The following is a 25,992-nucleotide window of genomic DNA, read 5'->3' on the forward strand; positions in this document are numbered from 1 at the left end:
GCGAGTGCATGGTGAATGGGATGTTTAAATGAGCGGATGTGGAATTGTAGGTGTGCGTGCGTGTGCCCTTATGTATAATACTTACATTATGTATCCAACCCAGACAACTCTTGGGGTAGAACGGAGGGGGTGGAAACTCCACACTCTTCCACTTTAGGAGAACACAACACTTGCTTCCCAACACGTAAATTATGCCACGGGTTTCTCGCGGTGAAGTCCCCACTTCCTGTGGAATCCCTTTTACTTCCCTAGCATGGACCGGGTGTCAAAGGTGACGTCACGTAACTCCGAAAGACACGGCAGGCCGCACTTCGCTTTATTGCACAGGAAAGGCCCCTGGACTTTCCCTGGGTGTGAACAGGCGACGGAAGTAATTGCTCAACGCCACAGCAGGTGACTTTGGGAGAAAAAAAACACCATAGCAACACCCTGGCAACAACTTCCGCAGCCGGAGACCAAACACCCAGCCAGGTTATGAGGGGAAATTTAGGGAACTGTACGTGCAGAAGCTGCGCAGTGGTGGGTGGACTGGAACGTGGCTGCGTAAAAAATTCCCCTCTGAATGTTATAAAAAGCCGTCGTCCTGGTGGAGGGACCTCACTTCGCCTCACTTCCTGCGACAGAGAACACCCTCGCTGCCAAGACTCCGCCGGGGACGATGGCTGCACTGAACAGCCCCTGTGTGCTCTTGACCTTGTGCGTCGTCCTGGGGTTGTTGCATCTCGAGAGTTGTGCGCAATGTAAGTGTGCCGCCCCAATTCTTACCGCGCTGGGATTGCTCTGTGTTTAAGGCGACGTTTACCTGTGCAAGAGGTGTTTCGTTTTGATCAACTGGCGACGGACAGATTGACCAGTAGAAAATGTCTAGAGATGTTGCCAGCCCTGACGTACTGTATGCATCCATTTGGAAAGTCGGCAGGGCTGGGGCAGAGTAAATTCTGTGCTGCTTTTCAGAAAAACCGGCAATGAGATATTCTGCACATTTCCTTCCAGACCCGCCCACCTTTGGCTTGGGACGTCTGTAATTATTGTATTATTAATAATATTATGAGTCGTAGTAGTAGCATTGGTAGTATCATTATTAATGCCCTGCTCAATGTAACTCCTTTTATTGCCCGCCAATGATGAAAGGCTGAGCTTGCACGAAGAGGTTTCTGCTCCGAAACGTGCGCATTTACCCTTCAGCTCTTCCTCCAATTTAAGTAGAGGAATTCATCATTTACAAAATGGCTAAAATAACATAGCTTTGTTCCGGTATGGTATTTTCCGAGTCACTATATAATATATGCCTGTCACCGTAATACTGATTGCCTCTGACAATTCAACTCGTTTTAAACGCTCAATAAATACCACGAGGCATTGCACGAAAATGCAATTACGAGTGCAGAGTTTTTCTTTTGTCCAGTATGGTGATGTATTGCGCACGTTTTTTTGTAATGTTTATATGGGCAATTTGCCGAAGATCACACAATGCCATCACATAGGGTGATCTGCGAGAAGAAAGGTAGGGAAACGAGAGAAAAGACAAGTCTTTCTTTCTCTAAAAATGTCGCTACCAGACACAAACATGGCAGCCATTTCCACTTCTTTGTTGCTGTGTCCCACATTAAACCATCATCTTTTATGAACAGAAATATGTTCCTAATGTCTATGTTTATACTATGGTTTGTGCACTTTCAAGCCACCTTTTATAAACATAGAAATATGTAACATTTCTATGTTTCTAAAAGATGGCTTGAAAAGTACACAAACCATAGTAAGGTACGCACACAAATATATAAATGCTTACATACATGTATATCTTTGTTTGTGCACCTTAGTATGGTTTGTGCACTTTTAGGCCATGCCCACAATGGAAGCCACGCCCCCAAATGAGCCCCCCCCGCCCAATATCTTACCCCACTTGCACTGCCTAACCCTATAAATAAGGCTAAAGACAAAGACATGTCAGTCGGAGTCTGCCCTCTAGCGGTAGAAAGTAAAGCGTGCAGCTATGGTTTATTTTTGCTCCAGCTGGCATATGCATGCTGCTAGGAGGAGTAAAATAGAAGGGCTTATGGCAGCCATTGTTCCTTGTTAACCACTGTTTGCATTTCCTGATAATCATGTTCCCTCCTGTCATTTCAGTATTTGCACGCCGAGGTCGAGTAGTAAAAGTGCTGGGGTGGATTTGTATGTGCATGCTAATCACATTTTAACACCGCGATGCCACGGAGCGTAAGTGCATTTATCAAGTGCACTGAATTTAGCAACACTTTAGGGCAAATTCTCAGAACTTTTTTAGCGCAAGTGAGAGGCGCACATTCAGATGCTTTTCCCCACTCCCCATTTGCACAATGCAGGGGGTGTTCTGCGAAATAAAAGTGTATCCTGTTTATTTATGTTGTCTGCTTTCTAGAGATGCTCCGACTTTCAACGCTGACCAGCGCCTCTGACCATGTTCTGAATTACACTCCAAAGTCTCCATCAGACAAGTCCTTATTGGTTCAGGGCTCAAATTAATTATTGTGGATTGCAATTCTCTAATCTTAAATGCAAAAAAGGAAAGGGGTTGGTTTTTTTTGGTAATGCAAGCTCCTGGGCTGTGGCCAGCACCATGTGGCTCTTTACTTCTGGAGTGGCTGGCTTTCTTGTCCAGGCCCTTTAAAAAAATAAGAAAAATAAGAACAGGAGTGCCACAAGTCTAACTTTCAGCACTGACCCTAAATAAGAAAGAATAGGAATAACAAATAATGTGCTTTTCTGGAATTCTATACAATAATTGCTAGACTCATTGAAGGATTATTTCAGGCACACTTCAGGGGGTGAGTCACTGATTTAGTCTGTTCTTAAACACCTCAACTAAGCCGTTCATACTTCTGAGGTCGATAAATGAGTACCAACACAGGTTGGGTGATATTAGGTGTATATTTTTTCTATATAAAGTGCATAAGCGTATGTGCTATATAATAACACATCATTGTCATTTGGTCATGGACGTCTGCTTGCATTCAGAGTAATATGGGCCTATACACACTAATCTTAATGATACATATGATGATCCATTCTTGTATGACATGTACATCACATTATAGTGATATCGTAACCATATTTTTCGAAGTGTACAATGCTATGTGATGCCACTTCCTGTTTTGTCAACTGGTTAAAGGTTGTGTTCCATCGCTTCCCGCAATATCACTTTGGGGTGGGGTCAAATAACATTACTTCCTGTGATGTCATCAGGGGGTCAAGGGTCGTGTGATGTCACTTCCGCTATCCCTGGCATTTTGGTGAAATGACGTCCCTGGGTCCATCTCCCCGCTGGTTTTAATAGTAGAATAACACCCAAATCTCGAAGGAGGTTTCTATAAACACCATTTAATTTATATGGTATCGATAATTGTGTGAACTAAAAGTTTCACGTTATCATAATGGATCTACATCACCTTTTGGATGATGCTTCATTAGACCTGAGTGTACTTGTGTTGAATTGGGACAAGAAGCGCACACAACGCATGTCCGCTTTTTAGTTTAGGTTTTTGGGCGACCCTGACAGTGCCAAAACTGTTGTCATGTGAGGGAGAGATGAGATGTGAGGGGCGAAATACAGCATGGGTGTAGTGTTTGGTTATTTACCCACCCATTGACCGCCCATGGCTATGCTAATTCTTTATGGAGGCCCCACTCTCAATCTAAAATTCATGATTTGATGGATTTGAGTTTGAGAGTTTTGTAAAGCACAGATATGCACCTGAAGGCGTCTTAGCGCTGCAGCGTAATGGCGGAATCAGCTTCTGCACGTGTTACGCGTTGAATGGATTCTAGTGTACCATAATGAGGATTGCATGGTTTAAAATAACAGAAGTTTGAGTTTTCTTCTATAAACAAGTTAGGTACAGTCCCTAACAGGATGGGGAGTTTATGTTAGAATTTGGAACCCCGGACACTGAAGGATTTTGGACCTAATCGTTCCTTCTTATAAGTTGGAATTTTTCAGTAAGATGGAATTCTGTGAACTAAAATGATGGGCAAGTTTGTAAAGTTGAATTCTATTTGAGAGAGCTTATTGTTTGTAGACTAGACGTCCGGATTTATGAGTCAGACCTAATTGCTGAAAGGCACCCTTCTAAGTGTAGACATACACCAGCCAAGCCACTCCTAGCGTAGTACAACTATCTTTACCAAGGGTGGCTTCAGCCATTTCATTTATAAGCAGTATGTGTTCCCTCACGTTTTCTCCTTGCACACAATTCCTGTTAAAATAACCATTGACCAAGCCAACAGTTTTGAATTTTGTGCAGGCATGGGATTGACATTTTCCAGGCACTGACATAATGGTCCTATCTTTTCATAAAATGGCAACAGCTGGCAAATGGTTCATGCACCTGAGAATATGATAGCAGTGCCTGGCAAATGCCTATGTAATAGCTATGCACACGCCACAAAGGTTGGCTTTGCCAATTCTTGTTTTCTTAGAATTCAGGGATTTGTAGTCCAAAATGTAAAACAGGAAAAGGCAAAACTACAATTCCCAGAATTCCAAGAAAAAGATGGAACTGGACGGTTTCTCGCCCATGGAACTAGGACACACGAGAGCTATGGTAGTTCTAACATGTTCAGACGTTTTATCCTTGGCACAGTGCAGCATGTGGCATCCTATGAAGTGCTGACAGTTGCCCCGCTAGACGTGCTGCTCTAAGTGCAACCCTGTTGTGGTTTTGAGCAAAATTGGACAATGCTTATATTGCTATAAAAATACTGGTCATTGAAAATGGAGCCACTCTTGCGTGATAGAAAGGCATTGGCATGAAATGGAACCTCCCTATTATGCTCCATAGCCACTGACTAGAGCCCCTGGCCCGATACATGGGAAGCATGTGCTCTTGGTACAGGGCCCATGCCCTCAGTGCAATACTTCTTTGCAGGGCCCTTGCAGAGGCAACCACTCAAAGCTTGTTGTGCAAATGCAGAGTTTCTCTGCACTACCAAGATGCCTTACAACTTGCTCACTACAAGTGAGACTGTCCAGATGTTGACCACACACTTGCCACTTTCTTTGTTTGCTGCTAGGTGGCGCTACACGCGGAAACGATTGCACTGGAGTACAGATAGGAGGGACCGGAGATGTGAGGAGGGACACACAGCCCATTGGTGTCGTTTGACTATTTACCCACCCATTGGCCACGTTTGCCCATGCTTGACCCTTTGGCCATTTCCACTCAGTACCTGTCTCTCAGAGCACAATGCACACTCTCCTGGGATCTATTTAAGTTAGTGCTGTCACGTGGTAACTTCAAACCCTGTGCTCCATAGGGCTTGCCAGTTTAATTTCCAAGCATTATGTTGATCATTATTAGCTAAATGTCTGATTCAAATGAACTACTAGTGTAATAAAAGTGTCTTAACCAAGTGTGCATTTGGCCACTTAATTTATTAGCAATATGAGTGCTTTATAAAGTGACAAGTTCATCACACCACAAACGTGACTTTGCTTCTGTAAAGTACAGCAATTGGTAAAAAATCATGTACACATCACAAAATATTCAATTTACGCAGTGTATTCTAAAAATCTGTTTCTAAAAGTCCACTATTGCACATTTAATAATTACACAAATTATCGTCATGTCTTAGTCTTGAGTGCATATAAAGGCAACGTTCTCTTCTGCCTCAATGTCTTTAGTCAGTTTATTATTACGCAACCACATCTATGTAGGTGTTCCTATCTAATCCCAACATGTTTCGCTCCTTTTCTGCACTGTACCACATTTCTAGGAACTTATTCAGGGGGGCTGAGGGGTGGAGTAAATGCAATGGCCTATGCGGCCTATCACCTATAGACTTGTTAGGAAAGATAAAGCCCAAATGCTAAATGGACGCTATGTATTCCTTCACAGATAATACAGTTGTGTGGAGTGTATACAGAATCAGTATTTTCTGTGCAAAACCTAGTATCAGTAAGGAGCCTCGAGCACCCAAAGGTTTATGGTGATGGGCTTGCTCTTGGGTGGTGTTCAGCCTCGTGTCATCACTCAATTAGTGTTCCGCATCTGTTACGCGCTGCGGGGTAGAGTGTAGCTTCTCACTCCATGTGAATAAGGAAGCACAATGCAGGATTCAGGTAGAGTGACAATGCAGGATTCAGGTAGAGTGATGCGTCTCTTTCGCGCCATGGTATGGAGTAAGGCATCTCCCCAATGTGCAATGTGCCTAAGGTGCCTAAAGTGTCCATGGTGCCAATGCGCAAAGCACAAAACAAGTGACAACGGCAAACAAAGGGATTCTTGTAAGACTCACACAATGGAAAAGGGCTGTCAAAACACACAACAGTATGAAAAGTGACTGTGGACAGCAAAGGAAGACTTCTCGATTCACACACAAATGTTTTTTCTACAAACAGTGTGAAGAATAGTCCCACGCAGTTTCCAGTAAGATAAAAATAACCTTTATTACAGGTCATGAAGTACAGACCCCCAGCTCAACCTTACACCTGGCTGGCTAGTGAAAACAGTAATAGAAGCTGTTAACATTAAGAGTAAACATTCTCTGGCCACAGGCAGGCAATGACACCCTGCTCAGAACTATATTACACTCTGACATTCCACATAGAACTGTGCTACATCATACACACTGAACACCCTGCTCTCTATGAATATCAAGCATGGCTATAACTATTTACATACAATGAGACAACTTCATAGCACAGTGGAAAGGCAAAGCATTAGGAATATTTCTATTTTTAACTTTATTGGGTGAAACAAAAGGATAGGGGAATATTCCAGAGGCACCTTTTTTGTTAAATACTAAAAAGGGACTACGTGTGGAAGGGAAAATTAAAGAGGGAGCCTAAAGAACATACAGACACAAGGAGATAAAGCAGGAATTAAGTAACAGCAAAAACATAACTCCAAAACACTCCTAAACTTGCCAAAAGTACTTAAAAACCCATCCAAAACCAATAGTTTGACGGTCTGTCCGGTCCACTCATAACTGGAAAGCCAAAAAACCCACAAAGGAAGCAGGGAGCAAGGTGGGTCTTTTAAAGGCCCTCACATTTGTTTTAGAATGGCTGAGGGCCTCCAATAGGCTGGTCCAACCCCCCTGCCACAGTCTCAGGCTTTACAATTGGGCAGCAAGCCTCATACCCCAATAGAGACTCGTGGCAGGGTTTGAGACTTTGGAAATCCCATTGCACAGGTGGAACCTTCCAGGAAAAGCCTAACTGTCCCATGGGGCACATTTGGGAAGTTTGACCACCTATAAAGGAGAGGAAGCAAAGGCCAAGCAAGGCAGCTGCAGCTCTAATTGCCCCATCATCCACTCTGAGGAAAATCATTATGGAGCGTGTGTTTAATCACAGATGCTGGAAGCTCTCTCTTGTAACTAAGGCAAGATTGGCCTGTCTTCAAAACACAGGTTGCCTACTTTAAAGAGACCATTCACCGTACAGGGATGGTGCACTCGCCACAAAAAATACAATTATTGCCATTTTCAAATCGGCTACAACAGTTCTGAAATGCCAAATAAAAAGGCAGGAAAGTTAGTATGTTATTGCCTTTCATTTTTTATTAGCCTGAAGGACACTTCAATGTCAGTTTCTGATATCTGTAGCCCAAAGCAGCAGCGCCTCCATATCTCACACAACATTTCAATTAAGGCACTGAAATTGTGTTTTCGGTCATTAAATGAGAAGTGGACTTCTGCACGTGTAGTATGTACCTAAATTGTGATTTTTTTAAAGAAGAAAATTACAGCTATGCTGGGGAGAGTGAGTGCACTGGAGCTGATCTGCCTCAGCTTTTGTAAGGCACATATCACTGCATCTCACCAAACCATCTTAAAAATTGGGAAAGACCTTCACATTAGTGTGTGCATTGAATACTGATTGGTTGAGTGCACTGGTCACAAAAATGAAGCTGGATCACGGCGTAATGACCCTTGGTTGAGCCATACCCGTGGATTAGCATCAAAAAGGGGGAGGCGGAAGAGGCAAAAAGGGTCAACGTCAAGGCGTTTTCGTGCTCCGCTCCGCTAAATTGTTTTTTGTCTCTGCGTTTCCTTTTCAGCATCTGGCTACCTAGACTGCTGCTACACATACACCAAAAAGCTCCTGCGGATGAAGGACATCAGCAATTTCACCATGCAGAGGTCGAGCGGCGTCTGCGATATGGACGCCATCATGTGAGTAACAGCCAACGGTCCTATCGTGGCCCAAGTTCGCTATCCCACACCCAGCAGAAGTGAGGATTGATCAAGCGAGGTAGCCTCGGCTTGACCAACTCTCTACACAGGTTGGCCGTAGATGCGGGCATCCTTTGCACTCCTCGGAACTCTGAGAGATACATTGTGGAGGCCATGATAAAGAGAGGGTCTAAATGTGGCTTTTGTGCGATTGTTTGCCATGCATACGTAATTGTGAGTGGTGTAGCCTAGAGACAGGTGTTAGACTGAGGTATGTTAGATTATAACAGGGGTCTGCAACCTGAGGCTCTCCAGATGTTTTGGACCACGACTCCTACGATCCCTCACCATTGACTATACTTGCTAGTTCTGTGGCAGTTGTAGTCCAAAGCATCTGAAGAGCCAAAGGTTGCAGACCCCTGGTCGATAAGGAGAGATATGAGTGGACATATGCAATTTGATAAGAGTCAACATGAGATAAGATTGAAAACATAATAGCAGGATAAGCTCCAGCCAGCAGTGCCAAGCAGTAGTGTGAGATACCAGCCTACAGACAAGGTCAGCAGGGGAAAGCGAGATGGTATAAGTCCTCTGGTTGAGAGGTCTCAGAGTCCTGCCATTGAGACCCCCAACCACAACAGGTTTTCAGGATAACCATTGTCTATGTTAACAATTCCCATTTATAGTCACTGATTGTAGTTGAGTTTTTTGTGTGCAAATCCTGTAAACAAGAAATGGGCTTTGTTCTTCATGACCGTAGTTGGAGACCCCTAAGTGTTCTCTGAATGATCATTTTAAATTCTCACTCGGATCCTGTTCTGAAAGTCAAAGCAAAGAACGACCTCTCCGGATTTGAGGCATATAGTCATCCCGGGCTGAGGAAGGCTAAAGCAAGTGCATGGACAATGTCAGTACTTGCAGCACACAGGCCCCTCCCTACCAAGAAGGGTCTCCACCATTCGAAGCTGGTAGGGAACACGGAAGACGGTGTAGTCCATGTTGGGAACTTCACCCAGCCGCAGCAGAGCTTTACAAATGATACTGTCTATGTGTGTAATGGGGCAGGAGCACACAGGGTTTTCTCAAGTTTATGTCTTGTTTTCTTATTTTCAGCTTTCATACGAAGGAAAATTTCAACGTGTGTGCAAACCCAGAGGATCCCTGGGTGAAAAGCATCCTGAAAGCATTTGGGTATGTAAACACGTACAAAGAACTTCCCTCATCGCTACATTTGCTTTTATGTTGTGTACACTCAGCCATTGCGAAAACCCCCAACCTCTGCACAGCTTCCAAGGGGAGACGCTCTCCCGGTATTGGATGCATTCTTGATCTTGATTCTACTTCTACATCCCTTGTAGGCACACCTTTCAATGTGGTATGAAGACTCCTTGCTAATATGCAAATGGCAGGAAGTGTGCAACCCTTCAATGAGATGGGAATTGCTGGGTGTATGCAACCTTTGGACAATACCGGAATGGCGGGATCCTTGGGTGATATGCAAAAGGCTGACAGTATGTAACCCTTAGGTGATATGGCAATGGCGGGGCATATGTAACCCTTGGGTAATATTGAGATGACCAAGAGTATGTAACCATTGGGTGATATGGGAGTGGGGGTAATCGGTAACCATTGATGCTACGGGAATAGGGGAGACACTGTAACCATTGGGTGCTACGCAAATAGCGGGAAGTATGCAACTCTTGGGTGATACATAAATGGCAGGGGAAGTATAATCTGTGGGTGATATGGGAATGGCCAAAAGTGTGTACCCCTTGTGTGATATGAGAATGGCAGAGATTATGTCACTGCTTGGTCGTATGGGAATAGCTGGGAGTATGTAACTAGTGGGTGATATAGATATGATATGAAATGATATGGCATTTATAATGCACCTATACTCAAGTGTTTCCAGGCGCGACGAGGGCAGCGGGAAGACAAAGACAGCGATCTTACTAGGCCCGGTGACATTGAGATCACGCAAGTGCAGGGGAGGTGGGAGAGGGTAAGTGCGGGGGGGGAGCGAGAGGGGGCAGTGCAATACATAGGATCAATAGTAAAGAATAAATAAAACCGAAGGTAAAAATGTGGCCAGCTAGTGGCAAGTGCAGGCGTAAGTGCAGAAATCAAGTGTCAGGAGCTAGTGGGGACTGTAGGGATACAGAAACAGCCCCCCAAGTGCAAGCGTTGCCCGGGAGGCAGTGCAGGTGTGCAGCTGGCTGGGAGTGGACCTGGGGGGGGTAGCCAGGTGACCAGTGCAGTTTCAGTCTGGAATTCAGCAGGAGAGAGGAGGAGAGAAAGCAGAAGCAAAGAGGGAAGTCTTGAGGTGCTTCTGGAACTGGAGATGGTTCTCCTCAAGTTTCAGGGAGGAAAGGAGGCTGTTCCAGAGGGAGGCCCCAGCCGAAGAAAGAGATCTACCACCAACTCGTTGCTTGGAGAAGCAAATGCTGAGGGATTTGAAGGTGGATGAACGAAGAGCTCAAGAAGGAAGATATTTAGGAAGAGAGAGTTGGAGGTAGTGAGGCCCCAGGCCCCAAAAGGCATTGTGGACAATGCATAGGGTTTTGTACATAATCCTCGCAGCCACTGGGAGCCAGTGAAGAGATTTCAGTCCTGGAGAGATCAAATCCCTGGGCTTGAGGCCAAGGACAAGTCTTGCAGTCCTGTTCTGGATGAGTTGCAGAGGGCGGTGAGTAGAAGCAGGCAGATTTAGAAAGTGGCTGTTACAGTAGTCCAGCCTAGAGAGAACCAGAGCTCTGGAGACGGTGAGCTTCTGGTGGAAGGAGAGGAAAGGAAGAATAACTCTGAGGAGGTGCAGCTGGTATTGTGAATTCTTAGACACGTTAGAGATGTGAGCAGAGAAGGAGAGAGTGGAGTTGAAAATGACCCCGAGATTTTTAGCCTCACAGGTGGGAGAAGGAAGAGGGCCAAGAGCGGCTGGCCAGAGAGCGACCGGTAAGGAGGTCGCAAAAGAGTCCAGGGGAAGGACAGGAAGCATCCAGGTGGATGTTAAAGTCTCGAATAAGGAGGAGTTCAGTGGTCAAAACCAGGAGGGAAGAGGAGAGGTCCGCCCACTCAGAGAGGAAGGAGGAGATCTGACCAGGTGGCCGATAGATGGTTGCCACAGTAAGGAAATGGCTAGGAGAGAGAGCCTGCAGACGAGCCATTCAAAAGAGGAGTAGGCCTGCGTAGGAATGACAGAAGCAGGAATCGACTCTGGGAAGATCATGGCTACACCCCCTCCGGAACGGTTGGGTCTGGGCACGGAGAGGATCTTGTAGCCATCAGGGAGGAGAGTGGCAAAGCTTGTGACAGAGTTGGCTGTGAACCATGTCTCAGTGAGACCGAGGACACTGAGGTCAAGTTCTTGAAGGAGGTGACAGATGTCAGAGGAGTGTTTGACAGCTGAGCTAGAGTTTAGAGTGGCAATATGGAGAAGGTTGCCTTCCTTGAAAGACTTCCGGGGAGGGATACAAATCAGAGGTATGCCCACCGGAGGTGTAGAAGAAGCCTGAGGGGGGCAGAAGAGGAAGGAGGAGAGGGCAAGGAAGCCAAGGAGGAGACAGCAGGGGGAGGCAAAGAAGCAATGGAGGGAAGAGAAGGGACAGTAGGAGAAGAGAGGAAATTTATGAGGCACGGGAAGCGTCTATCGAAGAGGAGAAGGTTGGCCTGAGGGCCTTGGACCAAGACAGTGCCATTCAAGTAAGCATTTATGATGAACTTAGAGGAGTGGAAGGCAGCCAGGAGGGCCTCCCACCGGGTTCCACCATTAATGGGAGAAGAAGAGAAAGGAGAAAGCCCAGAGACCATATGGAGAGTCCATAGGTCAGGTGAGGGGACGACAAAGAGGATGTCAGTGAGGGTTTGCCTGGAGGATGCACTGGTATAGGTATCAGCGATAGGGAGGCCTGGGTTGGAGACCAAGATGTCCTTTTTAAACTTCTTCCTACCAGATTTACTGCAGGATAGTCGATAGAGAAGCAGTTATAAAAGATAGAAGAGACAAGAGCACCATAGAGTAGGCAGGGAGAGGAGAGAAGAGGAAGGGGGTGGGGGCAGGGAGAACACTAGGGAAGGACACAGAGAGGGGCGCAAGCAGACGAGACAAAGAGAGACAAGACAATAGTTAGCAATTGAACAAGACGACCGGAGCTCAATTGAACAAGACGACCGGAGCTCAGACAATAGTAGAACAGTTTGCTAGAGGAATGCTTTACTAAGAAGGTAAAAGCAAATAACAGCACTACTTACATAATGCCATATAAATACCGGAGAAAAATAAGAATGGCTGTGAGTAGGTCACCCGTGGGGGATATGGGAATGGCGGTGAGTAGGTCACCGTTGGTGATATGGGAATGGCAACATTATGGAACCATTTGGTGATATAGGAATAGCGGTGAGTATGTAACTCTTGGTTGATACTGCAATAGCGGGGCGTGCGTAGTGCTTGGCTGATAGCTAATGGCTCAGAGTTTGTATCCCTTGTGTGATATGATAATGGTTGACAGATGTTTAACCCTTAGGAGATATAGGAATGTAGGGTGTGCGTAAATCTTGGGGATGCAGAAATGGCAGAGTATGCAACTTTGGGTGATACTGTATGCAATGTTTGAGTGATACAAGAATGGCAGGGAGTATACCGTTTTTGGGTGGTACAGGAATGTTGGTTGCATATTCACTTTGGATGAAGCTGAAATGTCAGCAAATGTCAGTGATAGGGGAATGGTATGGAAGAGTAGCTTTTGGGTGATCCACTAATGTAGGGTGTATATACATCTTGAGTAACTCAATAATGGCGGAGGCTATGTAACTCATGTTGTGGGATGTGTGAATCACATGAAATATGCTATTTTCCGGTAATACAGGAAAATCAGTAAGAATGTGATGCTTTGGTGCTGTGGAGTGTTAGGGTTGTGATGCTGCAAGAAAAACACAGTAAATGTAAATGCTAGGGGATGTAGACATGGCCAAGAGTATGTCATCCTTGGGTAATACCGCCTAAATGACATATTCCATAGCAGGTACCGCATCAGGGCCTATCAACCTTTTCAGTTGAAAGGGGCTTGACCTCAGAGGGGCCCCCCAGCAACTGCCCCATGTTGGCAATCAGCAGTTTCATTGCAAAGCAATATATTCCTTTCATTCAGGGCTTTAAATGTGCGCTTTGCAGTTTGCGTATTATGAGCTGCATTTGCTGGAGCCCCATGCACCACGGAAGAACAGCATGAAAACCCTACAACCAAGGCAGCATCTCTGCAACACTGCATAGTGTCCCTCGTAACTATTCTCAGCGCCCCCACATCATGCGTATTATGTATCATAAAGGTGTCATTTTTGGTTAAATATGCCTTCGAACCCCGTAAACCGTGCCTGCACCCTTCTACACTGCTTACGTGCACCTCTAAGTTCGATTGGAACCCCAACTTTGTGCACGCATCCCTAAATCCAACATGCGATCATACCTGTGCGCGGTGATTCCTATGCACAAGTGTCTGTATGCCTGCCTTCGGGTGGCGGTTGAATTGGGAGCTTTGCGTGGTCATTTCCCCGAGATGAGGTTGCGCAGGCAGATCCATGAATACGATTTGTTCTGCGCAGTTGTGGGCATGCGATCTCCTCGCGGCAGGTCTTCCCTCAGTACGCCCAAATTTTCCCTCGTTCTTCCTCATTTTGCATGTTTCACCCCTTCTTTTGGACTCTGCGTAGGCCCAACCCACACTCTGTGAGGAGTGACTGCTCGCAGAGGCATGCCAGACCTGCGCGAAGTCCACGCAAGTCCCGGAAAAGTCCCACATAGTCGATTCTATGAATCGATGAACAGAGTTTTGCACGCTTAAGGAATAATTCCATGGATCCGGCCCTTAGCATTTCAGTTACCCACTGGATGCCCGTCGTGTGATAACCTGCAGGATATTAACCACCTTGCTCTATTTCTTTGTCTCCATTAAAATGTATGCACCCCAAAGGTGCATCGGGCTGTTTTTCCCTGCTCAAAGCAAGGGGGAGCCCCAAACATCATGTTGAAATGGTCCCCCAGGAGCTGAGATACACCCTCAGCCTTCCCTGCCCCATAGCATTCTCGCATCACAAATGCAGAAATAGCAGAGTATATATGTATCCAGTCCTGGTGTGCCTCCAATGATCTCTGCCTTAATGCCAGCAAGACAGAGATCCTCACGATTAGGACTTCCACTCCCTCCTTCCTCATTGCACTCTGGCCACCCTCTATGGACCCTACCCCTTCTCCAGCACCAGAAGCCAGAAACCTTCGAGTCATCTTCGACTCAGGTCTCTCTTTCCTTCCTCACATCCTGTACCTTGCCATGAAGGCCCACTTTCAACTCCACCTCTATCCTTCCCTGCCTCACTTTCCCCCAGAAGCTCAATGTCTCTAGAGCTGTGGTACTCTCTAGGCTTGACTATTGCAATAGCATATTCCTCAATCTGCCCTCTTCCTCTCTCCACCTCCTCCAACTCATCAAAAATAGGGCTGAGAGACGTATCCTTGGCCACGAGCCCATGGACTGTATTACTCCAGCCCTAAAAATCCTCCATTGGCTCCCGGTTGCTGCAAGGATCAAATTCAAATCCCTCTGCATCATCCATAAGGCTGGCTGGGGCCGTGGACCAATCTATCTACAACTTGCTCTCACCAAATACCTTCTTTTCCTGATCTTTACGCTCCTCTGGCTCCAACTCTACGCTGTCAAGCACTTTTCCAAGCAGCGAGCTGGTGGCAGATCTCTCTCCTCAGCTGGCTCCCTCCTCTGGAACAGCCTCTCCCTTCCCCTCGGCCTTGAGCTGGATCTCCTCAAATTCCAGAAGCTCCTTAAGACTTTCCTCTTCACCTCCTCCTTCCCCCTCTCGCTCTTGTGATAACACCCCACAGTCGCTGAGGTTGGTGGTCCTGGACCTTAGGTGTCCTTCTGGGCCCTGGCCTCCCGCCCAATCGCTCTCAGCCTTCCGCCCCACCCTAGCACTTGCCTTTGGGCACCCACTGGCCTGAGTTGCCACAGGCTTTTTATTGGTAGGCAATCACTTCTGTACCAAGAGATCTCTGCCAAGCACTTACTGTTGCACACAACGAACTTCTTGCACTTTCCTCTGTGGAACTCTTAGCACTTACACCCTTCCCTGTCATCTCTCTCTCTCTCTGTACTTGTATGTTCTGAATGCTCAAAAGGCCTAGTAGGACCGGCCCCTTCCTGTTCATCAGTTTATTCCATTTTGCCTTTGTACCCATGACCCCTCTCTTCTGCCCTGTGGGCGCTTTGAAACACAATTTGGAGATGTATAAGTGCCTTACAAATGCACAATAAATACATTAAATAAATAAATCTAATTCATGGGTGCTACAGGACTGGCCGACAGAATGTTCCTCCTGGATTATGTGAATGGCAGGGAGAATGCAACTGGTTGGTGCTGCAGGAATGTCAAAGTATGTAACTTGTGGGTGATGCAGCAATGGCTGGGAGTGTGTAACTCAAACGTGGTGTATGAATTGCTTCCTGGGTGATGCAAGAACAGAAGACAGCAGGCAACTCTTGGGTAATGTGGACATTTCATGCAGTGTGTAACTCTTGAATAATGCGGGAATCGGAGGGAGTGTGTAACTCATGGCTAATGTGAGAATGACGGGGTATATGTCAATCATGGATGATGTGGACATGGTAGGGTTAACTGCTTCCTAGAGCCAAGGAAGTCAAACTATGGGTGGGTTCCCTTCTGAAAGTGGCACTAAGTTACCAACGTGACAGCATAATTAGAAAACTCATCCACTGTGACGTATTGCGCTTTATAAATCCAATGAAACACAAATACAACACAAATACTGTGTGACAGAGTCTTAAAGTTCCCCACAAATCAGCAAACTTGACAAATTGTGCAATGACATTAATTCATCCCGCTGTTAGCTAATTTCCTGATAAAAGATATTTAGTTATTGTGTCAAGCACCACATTTTGTTTTAGATGCTACATTTGTAAGAAATGGTCCTGTTTAAGGAAAAGCTGAGTAGCCAATATATGTTAGGGCATTTAAAACACGCCTGTACACAATTGTTTCTAGGAACGACAAGACAAGGAAGGGGCAACAAGGGAGGACAAAATAACGATCTTACTATGCCTTGTGCCATTCAGATCGCACAAGTGTGGTGAAGAGGAAAGAGGAGTAGTGCTAGGGGGGAGGGGAAGGGCTAAGTGCAGTTAACTCACAAGTGCAACCAGCAGGTGGCTCATAAGTGCAGAGAGAATGGTCTGTAGGGTTGTAGATACAGAACCTTAAGTGTGGGGAGCCCGGAGACAGTGCAAGGGCAACTGGACAGGCAGGAGCCTGGGCCCGAGTTCAGAGGGTGACCAGGTGAGCAGTGTGCGGAGCAGTCAGCTGCATCAGCAGAGGAGAGGAAGGTCTTGAGTTGCTTCCGGAAACCGCAGGTGGTTCTGCTCAAGTTTGAGAGGGGCAAGGAGGCTGTTCCTGGGGGAGGCCCCAGCCGAGGTGATAGATCTGCCCCCAACTCTCTGCTTGGAGAAACGTCTGACCCTCAGATAGTTGGAGGTGGATGACCAGAGAGCTTGAGAAGGAAGATGTTTTGGAAGAGAAAATTGGAGTTAGAGCGGTCCCAGGCCCCAGAAAGCCTTGTGGACAGTGCAGAGGGTCTTGAAGTTGATCCTTGCAGCCACGGGGTGCCAGTGAAGAGAATTCAGAGCTGGAGAAATAAGATCCCTTGGCTTGAGGCAATGGACAAGTCTCACAGTCCTGTTCTAGATAAGTTGTAAAGTTCAAAGAGTAGAGGCAGGAAGATTTAGAAAGAGGCTGTTGCAATAGTTCAGCTTAGAGAGGACCAAAGCTCTGGAGACAGTGAGCTTCTGGGGGAAAGTGAGAAAAGGAAGAATACCTCTGAGGAGGTGCAGCTGATAGTTTGACTTCTTAGAGACATCAGAGATGTGAGGAGAGAAAGAGAGGGTGGAGTCAAAGATGACATCAAGGTTCTTAGCCTCACAGGAAGGAGCAGGAAGATGGCCCACAGTGGGCGGCCACAGAGAGGGGAAAGGAGGGAGCGGGTGTCCCAATGAGGAGAATCTCAGTCTTACTGGCATTAAGGCAGAGATCATTAGTGGCACACCATTCCTGAATTGTGGCCAGGCAGTCTGGTATGAGAGAAGAAGCAGAGTTGGCTGAGGGGAGCCTGAAAGAGAGCTCAGTGTCATCCATATGACATTGAAAATTGGAGCAGAAAGTAGCGATGCAGTGGGTAAGAGGTGCCTGGTAGTGGTTGAAGAGCCAGGGTGAGAGGTTATACCCCTGGGGGACACCACAAACAGAGAGATAGAAGAGAGGAAAGATGCCAGTTGGACTTGAGAGGGTCGGTCTTTGAGAAAGGAGGTCAACCAGGCAAGGGCCTAATCAGTAATACCAAGGTTGTAAAGGAGACTATTGAGCAGGATAGCATGGTTGGCCATATCAAGAAGAGTTCAGGAAAGCAATTTCCGTGCTTCTGGCAGCTCTGAAGCCAAACGGGTAGTCATGGAGGCAACCAACAGATTCAGTATCTAGATTAAGCTGGGAGAAGGTAAGATTTTCCAAGAGTTTGCCCACGAAAGGAGTGCTGGTGATCGGGCAATAGTTAGCAGTAGAGGAATGATCGGCAGAGGGCTTCTTTAGACGGGGTGCACAAGAGAGTGCTTAAGGGGAAAGTTCCAGTGGCAAAGGACTGATTGCAGAAATCGGCCAAGGCTGGAGCAAGGGTGTCAATGTGGTCCTTGATAGTTCTGGATGAGCAGGGGAGAATCTGCTTTGTTGAGACTTTCATAGACCGGACTTGTCTAGAAACATTGTCAGGGGTGAGCAGGGGAAAAGAGGAGAAAGGAAGAGGAGAGGTGACCTGAGACGGGCCAGGAGTTGTAGAGTAGGAGGAGGAGGAGGTAGAGAAAGAGAGGGTGGACAGGAAGTCATGGGTTTTAGTAGGGAAATGAGAGGCCAAGGCCTTGCAGAGAGCCTGGGAGGGTACAGGAGAGATAGAGACTGCAGCAAGATTGGCCAGCTCCTCGCAGATTTTGAAAAGTTCTCCCAAGTTGTTTGATGCCGCAGAGATGCAGGCTTGGATTTAGGCTCTCTTCTTAGGGAGGACAGAGTCTGTACTGCCTTTGGAGCAGGCGGCAGGCCAGTTTGTCAGTGGGTGTGCCTGCGACCCTCCACTTCCACTCTGCCACCCTACACTTGCGTTTAAAGGGAGCAAGGTCAGAATCATACAAAGAGTTGCACTTAGATTTGGTCTTTAAGCAAATCTTCATGACAGGGGCAAGGACATGCAGGGTGTTAGAGATAGAGAGATGAAGGTTAGAGAGGGCTGTGTCAGGGTGTGAGTCAGCCAAAGGTGCAGGATGAGGAGGGAAAGTAGCAGCAAAAGCCTCAACTGACACACGCTTCATGGGTCAGATGACCGAGAAGTTAGTTGGCAGTGCTGGAGTCGGCCTGACCTACAGGAAAGAGAGGGAGAGCTGGGAAGAAAGGAGAACGTGATCACTCCAAGAGAGAGGAGTGGTGAGAGGGTTAGGGAAGGTCTGAAGAGATCAGAACATCCAGGGTGTAGAGAGAGAGAGAGAAAGAGAGAGAGAGAGAGAGAGAGAGAGAGAAAGAGAGAGAGAGAGACCCCTGAAGAAGGATGATTAAGTCTCCAAGGTGGAGGAGTTGGAAGGTAGAGGCAATGAACGAGGAGGAGTGGTCAGCTCACTAAGAGAAGAAGAGGGTGGCCTGGTCAGGCGGCCTGTAGATGGTGACCACAGTGAAAGAGAGGCACTACTAAGGTTGCCTTGAAATGTGGGTATAAGGGATTCATATGCACTCTCCAGTTGAGCTGGGAAGGATTATTACTATGCATGGAACATCACTGGACACCATGGCATAGCACTGTCAGGCTCGGACTGGCCTGCATGCCCGTGCCCGAAGTGCAGGAGCAACATGCTAGTGGGAGCCAGTTTTGAGGGTCAGAGTGGATCATCTTTTTGGCCAAAGTGGGCCCATTTGGATGAGTTACTTTGCTGTCCAGATGATAGTTTTGACCACTACTAGTGAACGCATACTCTTTAAAATGCACTGTTTGCAATACATTTGACCAAAAAAATCACCAGTGTGTGCTGCCTACTTAGGTACTCCTCAAACAGCCAGCCATGAAAGGTACCAATTGCCATTTGTCACTATGGGCCATTTTTTCATTGGTCCCCCAGCCTATTTTATGTCTCATTCTGATCCTGACCGCTGTATTCTGGCCCATCCTGCATCAGTGTGGTCAATGAAATCACAGGGCTGGAATCTTGGTGTCTCTGTGATGGGAATCCATAAGGTCTTAAATCCTTAACTCATATGTTGCATATATGATGCCCTGAGTCCATGTTTCTATGTGCAGTTTAAGGGGATTATGAGTAAAACTACTGTAGGTGTGAAGGAACTCTCAAATGTAGATGATTTATGAGTCTTGTGTGGCATCAAATATGCAGGATCTACTACGCCTACAAGCTTTTTTACTGCCTCGCTCATCCAGATGTCATGCTAGCATTTCATTCAAAAAATTGTGTTTTAGTAACTTTCCAGAAAGGTGGCCATTTCCGGTAGCATGAGGATAGGCCGGGACTTGCGTCCTCCACAAAAGCAGGTCCATGCTTTTCACTACTTGGAGTCGGGCGATGTCATTCTTTTCTCATGATCCTGTTGGACCCCGCGTGAGAAGGCTTCAAGTGTGAGGTACATATTGTAGGGAGCCGAGAGTCGACATTGTGTCTACATTGCCCAGTGATGTGGGGGTGTACGTTTACGCTCAAGGCATGAAGCCAAAGGGAGTGGGTTAGAGGAAAGGAAGGATGCAAACCCGCTACTTCCTGTCCCACGAGCCCCATTTTAATTTGCAGATTATTTAACAGGAAGTCCCATCTGTAGGAGCTCCTCTCTATTTGTAGTGCATGCCCCAGACTTGTGGTAGTTTTCTCTAATGATTAGTGCAGGGTGACCTGGTTTGGGGATACAGTAACTCTATCTGTACAGAATTTGGGTGGTTCAAGGTCCTACAAATCTTTGACCTTTTCTGAAAATGTCTACGAAGAAGGTCAATGTTGACCAAAAAAAGGCTCAAATGGCCCTGTAATGTTAGAGTGACTAGATGTCCCGGTTTTGCTGGGATGGTCCCGGAATTTGTCCGTCTATCCACCCGTGCCGATAGCTTTTTTTATTTAAAGATTCCTGTCCCGGCTTTGGGGAAAGGAAGGGTGACCAACTTAATCATCAACAATTATAAAGTAAATAAACATAGTTCTACTCTCATAATTTTCCCATGCATTATCTAATTGTGCCACAGGGACTGATAGGTAAATGAATGAACAGCAAGGCCTGTAAAATCAATCGGAACAAAAGCTCCTTTATATTAGTATGCTTACATCCACAGTCAAAACCATGCAATGTATATGAAGGAGTAGTTCTGAAAATACTGTGGGATGGAGGAGGTGGAGAGGGGGCGACGGATTGAGTGAGGGGTGGATTGGGAACTGGGATTGGGGAATGGGCTGTGAGTGGGTAGTCCTTCTTTTATGTTGCTGGTCGTCCCGGTTTTTCATCTTAAACATCTGGTCACCCTACCACAGGCCCACAGCCACACTGAGGCCTAGTATGCCCCGCAGGGAAAAGAGTCTTGTTCAACTTTGTTTCTGTTTCTGGTGCTTTTGCACTTCCAATAGAAAAAAACATATTTCCATTTCTTGGTGAGGGAGTCTTGGGGTACTGTGCATAGGTGGGGGGGGCCCTCATAGGGGTGTCGCTTTGTCTATTTCATCTACACAAATGTGACCTGCATGCAGGGCCGGCCCTAGAGTTTGTGGGGCCTTGGGTGGCAAAAGATGTGTGGGCCCCCCTAATTTGCAAAAACAGTGACACAGTGATATCACAGAATTAATCTTTAGTATGCAAATGTATCATGGGAAGTTAAATTAGAAACATGTTGCCATGCCTAAGGTAGTAGACAAATACACTGTCATGTCCAGTATATGAATTGTCGATATTAATATTTACACAGGCTCGGACTGCCTTATAGGGCAATAGGCCCCTGGCCGAACCAAAAACGCAGGATGCTTTGTGTGGGCCAGTTTTTTGGCCAGTGTGGGCCAGTGTGATGAGTTACTTTACTATGCAGCTAGTCATTTTTTACCAGTTTTGTGAATAAATAGTCTATAAAATGCAAAATTTGCATCATATTTTATCAAAAAACTCCCCCTTGGTTAAGATTCAAACAGTGTCACAAAAGGAATGAATATTCATTTGCAGCAGTGGGCCACTTTTTCATTGGTGCACGAGACAATTTTATGGCTCAGTCCGACCCTTTATTTACCTCTGTGGCAATATCAGGAGTGAGACAGCTCAATTACCTTGCACAGACTTCTAATTTTGACAGATAAAACATAATGTGATAAAAGGATTTGCCCAGTAGAAGTGAGTGATATACTGTAATTGGCCTGGAGGAGAGGGTAGATTTAGGCAGCTAACTGGTGCTTTGTGTGTGCTTTCACAATGAAAATGCCTATTTGCATTTCTTAACGCAGAAAAGTTACAAACAGCTCCTCGCTTGTAAATCGTCCCTACTTTAAATGCTCTGCTTGAAGAGAGAAAGTGATGAGTAGTCATTAAGGGGTCTGCAGCCTCTCATCGGCCACTGGGAGTGGGTGTTGGTCTCTAGAGAGCCACAGGAGGGTGGGAGGCGACACAAGCTTAGTACATGGATGCCACACAGCCCCCCTTAAAACAATATTCTTGGTATAGTTGAGGCAGGCACTGGTGCCTACCGGGCACCTTCTGACAGTAGGGCTCTGGGGCACCGCACAGACTGCCCATGCCTCGGGCCGGCTCGGCCTGCCTGACACCAAACTTTGGGAGCTTTTCCCGGCAAATATTTGAGGGCCAATTTTGATTAGTGATTTACAGCACAAAATGGCCAACCCCACACAAGGGCATGCTTTGCTGAGTCTACAAGGTGTGATTGGGCTTGAAACTGGGAGACCACACACGTGCCTAAAAGTAATAATATGTGTATCCCTCGGAATGTCACTTTTTTCCTCTTTTAATATTTGTATTTTTTCCCTTTTTCTCAATAGGAAAAACAAAAAGAGCAAGGGGAAGCGGATTCCTGGCAAGCGCCGGAAGGCAGGATCCCGTAAGCAGGGCTGATGGAGACCCTCGTCATGACCTTGCCGCGCATCTGCGTAAAGACACGTCTGCTTTGATTGGAAGCTGCAGCACCTGGCAACTTGACCCATATTGCATTGAACCGCAACGTAGCTCACTTTTCATAGCACCAGAGAGCCTGTGCGCTTTTCTGCTAACATCTATTACATAAGTGAATGCGTTTCCCTGTGCAGCACATGCTGTGCTTGAAATGGAAGCACAGAAGTGCAGGTACTCGCTATCCAAGGGGAACTGCTTACTGCTGATAAGTACGTTACTCCTCCATTAAAATGCATTGGCCTCTTGCTGAGAAGGGCCAGTACTCTATCTTTCAAATACAAGAAGTACAGGCACTCAGGGCTGGCAACAACCATCAGATTTAAAACACTCAGCATGTCTTTGCAAAGGCAGAGCCGATCTGACTCCCACAGTGCCATTTGCTATTATTGGGATGGCGTGAACTTTGTAACTGCAGACATCCTGTGGTGACACACAGGGGTCAAGTCCTTGGGGACTCATTAACATACAAATTGAATGTGGCATCACCAGAAATTAGCATATCAAGGTGCACTCTGAAAAAATAGGTGGACTCCGTCCACCCGCGTGTACCCTCGACTTGAGCCCTGGCAACACACATTCATTGCAGCCATGTTTCCCCTTATTATGTAGCTCTAGCCCTATCAGTATCCTGTGTGTGTGTCACCACAAGCAGCGCTGCATATCTTGTTTACCTTTCTCCTTACAGGTTGTGAGGCATAATTAGTGCCATGCTAAATGGCACACCTTATTGTATGGCTGTCTCTGCATGGCTGCCTCTGCACCTCTAACCATGTTTGTATACCCTTAAAGCCTTGGATATCCAATGTGCTGTACTCCATGCAGGTGTGTTTAACCTGTGCATGCAGCACCACGTGGCCTTCTTTAACATGTGTATGTTACCTCAGGAATCCTTGTATAACCTTTGCATGTAAATCCATCAAAACTCCCCCAGCCTTGTTAAATACCTGCATGTGACCGCACAAAACCTTGCATGCCCTGTATATGTAATTCAGTATAGTTAGATATTCCATTTTCATGTAGCTCTTGGCATGTCTCTACCATGTGTGCTTGTGTCTGTGTGTGTGCTTGATTACATGCACCCGCGTATGCCTTTTAACTTTGAATGTATGCACCTCTGTGTTCTTTGCATGCATTACATTATGCACTCTCTAATACCAGTGTGTGCACTTACTTAACCACTGGATGCTTTATTTGACACTCTGCAGCCTTGGATACCGTACATATGTTACTACTTAAATCCCAATAGTCCCTGTGTGCAATTACACGTGCCTTGCATGCCTTACTCTATATAGCCATACGTACCAAGTGTATGCTGTGCATCCTTGTGTCGTATGTCTATAATTATATGCAGTCACCTATGCCCTATGCATTCTGCTCCAGGAAGCATCGTAAATGCTGTTCTGTGTTTTAATTACGTCCAGGCTTGTGTGCCACATGTGTGTTACTCCATGCAGCATTGTATATCCCTCTCCTGTAACTCTAGGCAGCCTCATATTCGCTGTCTATGAAACTCCATGCCTCTTCAAAAGTATGCACAACGTGCATGTTGCCACCAGTGGGAAAACTGTGAAACCCAATTTCTGTTAACCGTGTGTGTGTGTGTGTGTGTGTCTGTGTGTATATATAAGCTCAAATAGGTCTATGCTCCCGGTTATGTTCCTAACGGTGTTACTTTATGCAAGTTCTGAAAGCCGTCCATGAAAATGCAGCCATCTTTGCATCACGTGGTAGTATTGCTGAATCTCTGTGGGTCTCATTTCCATGTCTTCCAGAGCATAAGAATGGTGCTGAACCTGGCTGGTTCAGGGGGCGTTCAACATTTTTGTAGGCGGTTTCTGCTGCGCATTCGGACTCCCCCTGCAAAAACTATATGGCTGCACGCCAGCATGACATTTTGCATGCTCAATTGATTCTTATGGAATTCCCCTGTTTTTAGCACCTGTGGTAAGCTGGCAGATTCCATAGGAGTCCATTGTACTGGCTGTCTGCCGTGTAGCAAGGACACTCTGCAAAATGGAGTGCAAAAAAGAGATGTTAAGGTGATTTCGCGCATTGCAGCACTTTTTCCTTTTCATCAGAAGGACTCTAGATAACGCATGTAACCAAGCAACGGAATGCAACTTCAATGCTATATCTGCAATTTAAGCATTCCTTGAAATAGAGTGTCCTTGATATTTGTGACCCCCTACACATCAAAGTGCATTAAACTCTTTAACGCCCTGTATCTTCATTGTATACCAACCCTTTAACGTCATGTGCTTCCCATTTACTTTTGGGCCTAGTGAAGCAGGCCTGAGGTGCACTGACTGTGCTGGGTAAATCCCTCTGCCTCATTCATTACCTTCCCACTGAATGCCCTGTGCTATATATCCTCTCAGCCACATCCCCACCTTGCACTGTAAGTGGTTGACTGGACCTCTCTCTCACGTTTTCTCACATTGAGAATGCATTAGTTATCTGTCACTTCATGGCAGAAGCTGGGATACGTCCCTATTGTTGACTGTTTTGTTAATAAAAGGCTAGTGCAATTTGATACGAACATATCTGTTTCTGCCTTTTTCTTTCAACATATAATGTATTAGTATTATTATTGTAATTATTGAGCACAAACCTATTGTCGAGAAGCAATAGAACCCTCTAAACACATAAGGGAAGAACACGCTTAGGAAGCAGAGAAACAGGGAGTGGGGAGCTAACAGGGGAGGAGAGGGCGGTCAATTTGGCAGCAAGGGATTTACAAACAACCAGGCGAGGAAAAAGTGGGGAGCAGATCACCCAGTCTCACATAGGGTGGGAAGTTGAGGGTGAGTGGAGCTCGGTGTTGGGGAGCAACCATTCCTTGAAGACTATGGTCTTGAGATACTTCCTGAACTGTAAAACCGAAGGGGTGAGTTGGATGTTTTTCTTTATTGAACATTTGTTTGAAGCATACAGCCAAGGTGTTTCCAGGCCCCACAAGTCGGAGATGAGGGGACAGAGGAGGAAAACAATAACAGTCCTATCAGGCCTTGTGACATTTGGATCGTGCAAGTGCAGAATAGGAAGTGCATGGGGAGGGGGCAGGTCACGGAGGAAGGATGGATGATGGAGAGGGAAAGGGAGATTTGCAGGGGGGTGCTAAGACGGGCAAGTGCAAGGGGAGCAGCTGTGGGGGTTGACTAGTGCGAGTAAGGTGGGACAGACTTAGCAGGCTAGTCAGGGAAAGCTGCTAGGGGGCAAGTGCTGGTTAAAGGGGGGGGATTTGTTGGGGACTGGTCAAAGAGGGCATGGCCCCAGTAAGACTCTTAAGGGACCAGCAACCAGTCGCAACACTAGGGGGTATTAGCAAGGGAGTGGGAGAGGGAAGGAGGAGAAAAGGAAGGTCTTGGGGACATTCCAGAACTTAAGAAAAGGCTCAAATCTGAGAGGGGCTTGGCAGCCAATCCAGAGGGAGGCCCTTGCCAAAGAAAGAGCTCTAACCCCCACCCTCTGCTTGAAGAAACGTCTGATCTGCAGAGAGTTGGACCTAGAGAAGGATTCTAGCAGGGAGGCATTTAGGCAGAGAAAGTTGGCTATGATGCAGAGGGTCTTGAATGTGATCTT

At 46.4% G+C, this 25,992-nt stretch overlaps 1 protein-coding gene across 1 annotated transcript; it reads left to right on the forward strand.

The window, feature by feature from the left end:
• Nucleotides 1-513: 513 nt before the first annotated feature.
• On the forward strand, nt 514-24,949 carry CCL20 (C-C motif chemokine ligand 20). The gene is made up of 4 exons (XM_069618004.1): nt 514-740; nt 8,043-8,157; nt 9,271-9,348; nt 22,281-24,949. Exons 1-4 carry the CDS (start codon nt 659-661, stop codon nt 22,351-22,353), a joined length of 348 nt encoding a protein of 115 aa, XP_069474105.1. The 5' UTR covers nt 514-658; the 3' UTR covers nt 22,354-24,949.
• The last annotated feature ends 1,043 nt before the right edge of the window (nt 24,950-25,992 follow it).

The sequence above is a fragment of the Ambystoma mexicanum genome, chromosome 10 (assembly GCF_040938575.1).
Source record: "Ambystoma mexicanum isolate Mex_15411 chromosome 10, UKY_AmexF1_1, whole genome shotgun sequence".
Lineage (NCBI taxonomy): Eukaryota > Metazoa > Chordata > Amphibia > Caudata > Ambystomatidae > Ambystoma > Ambystoma mexicanum.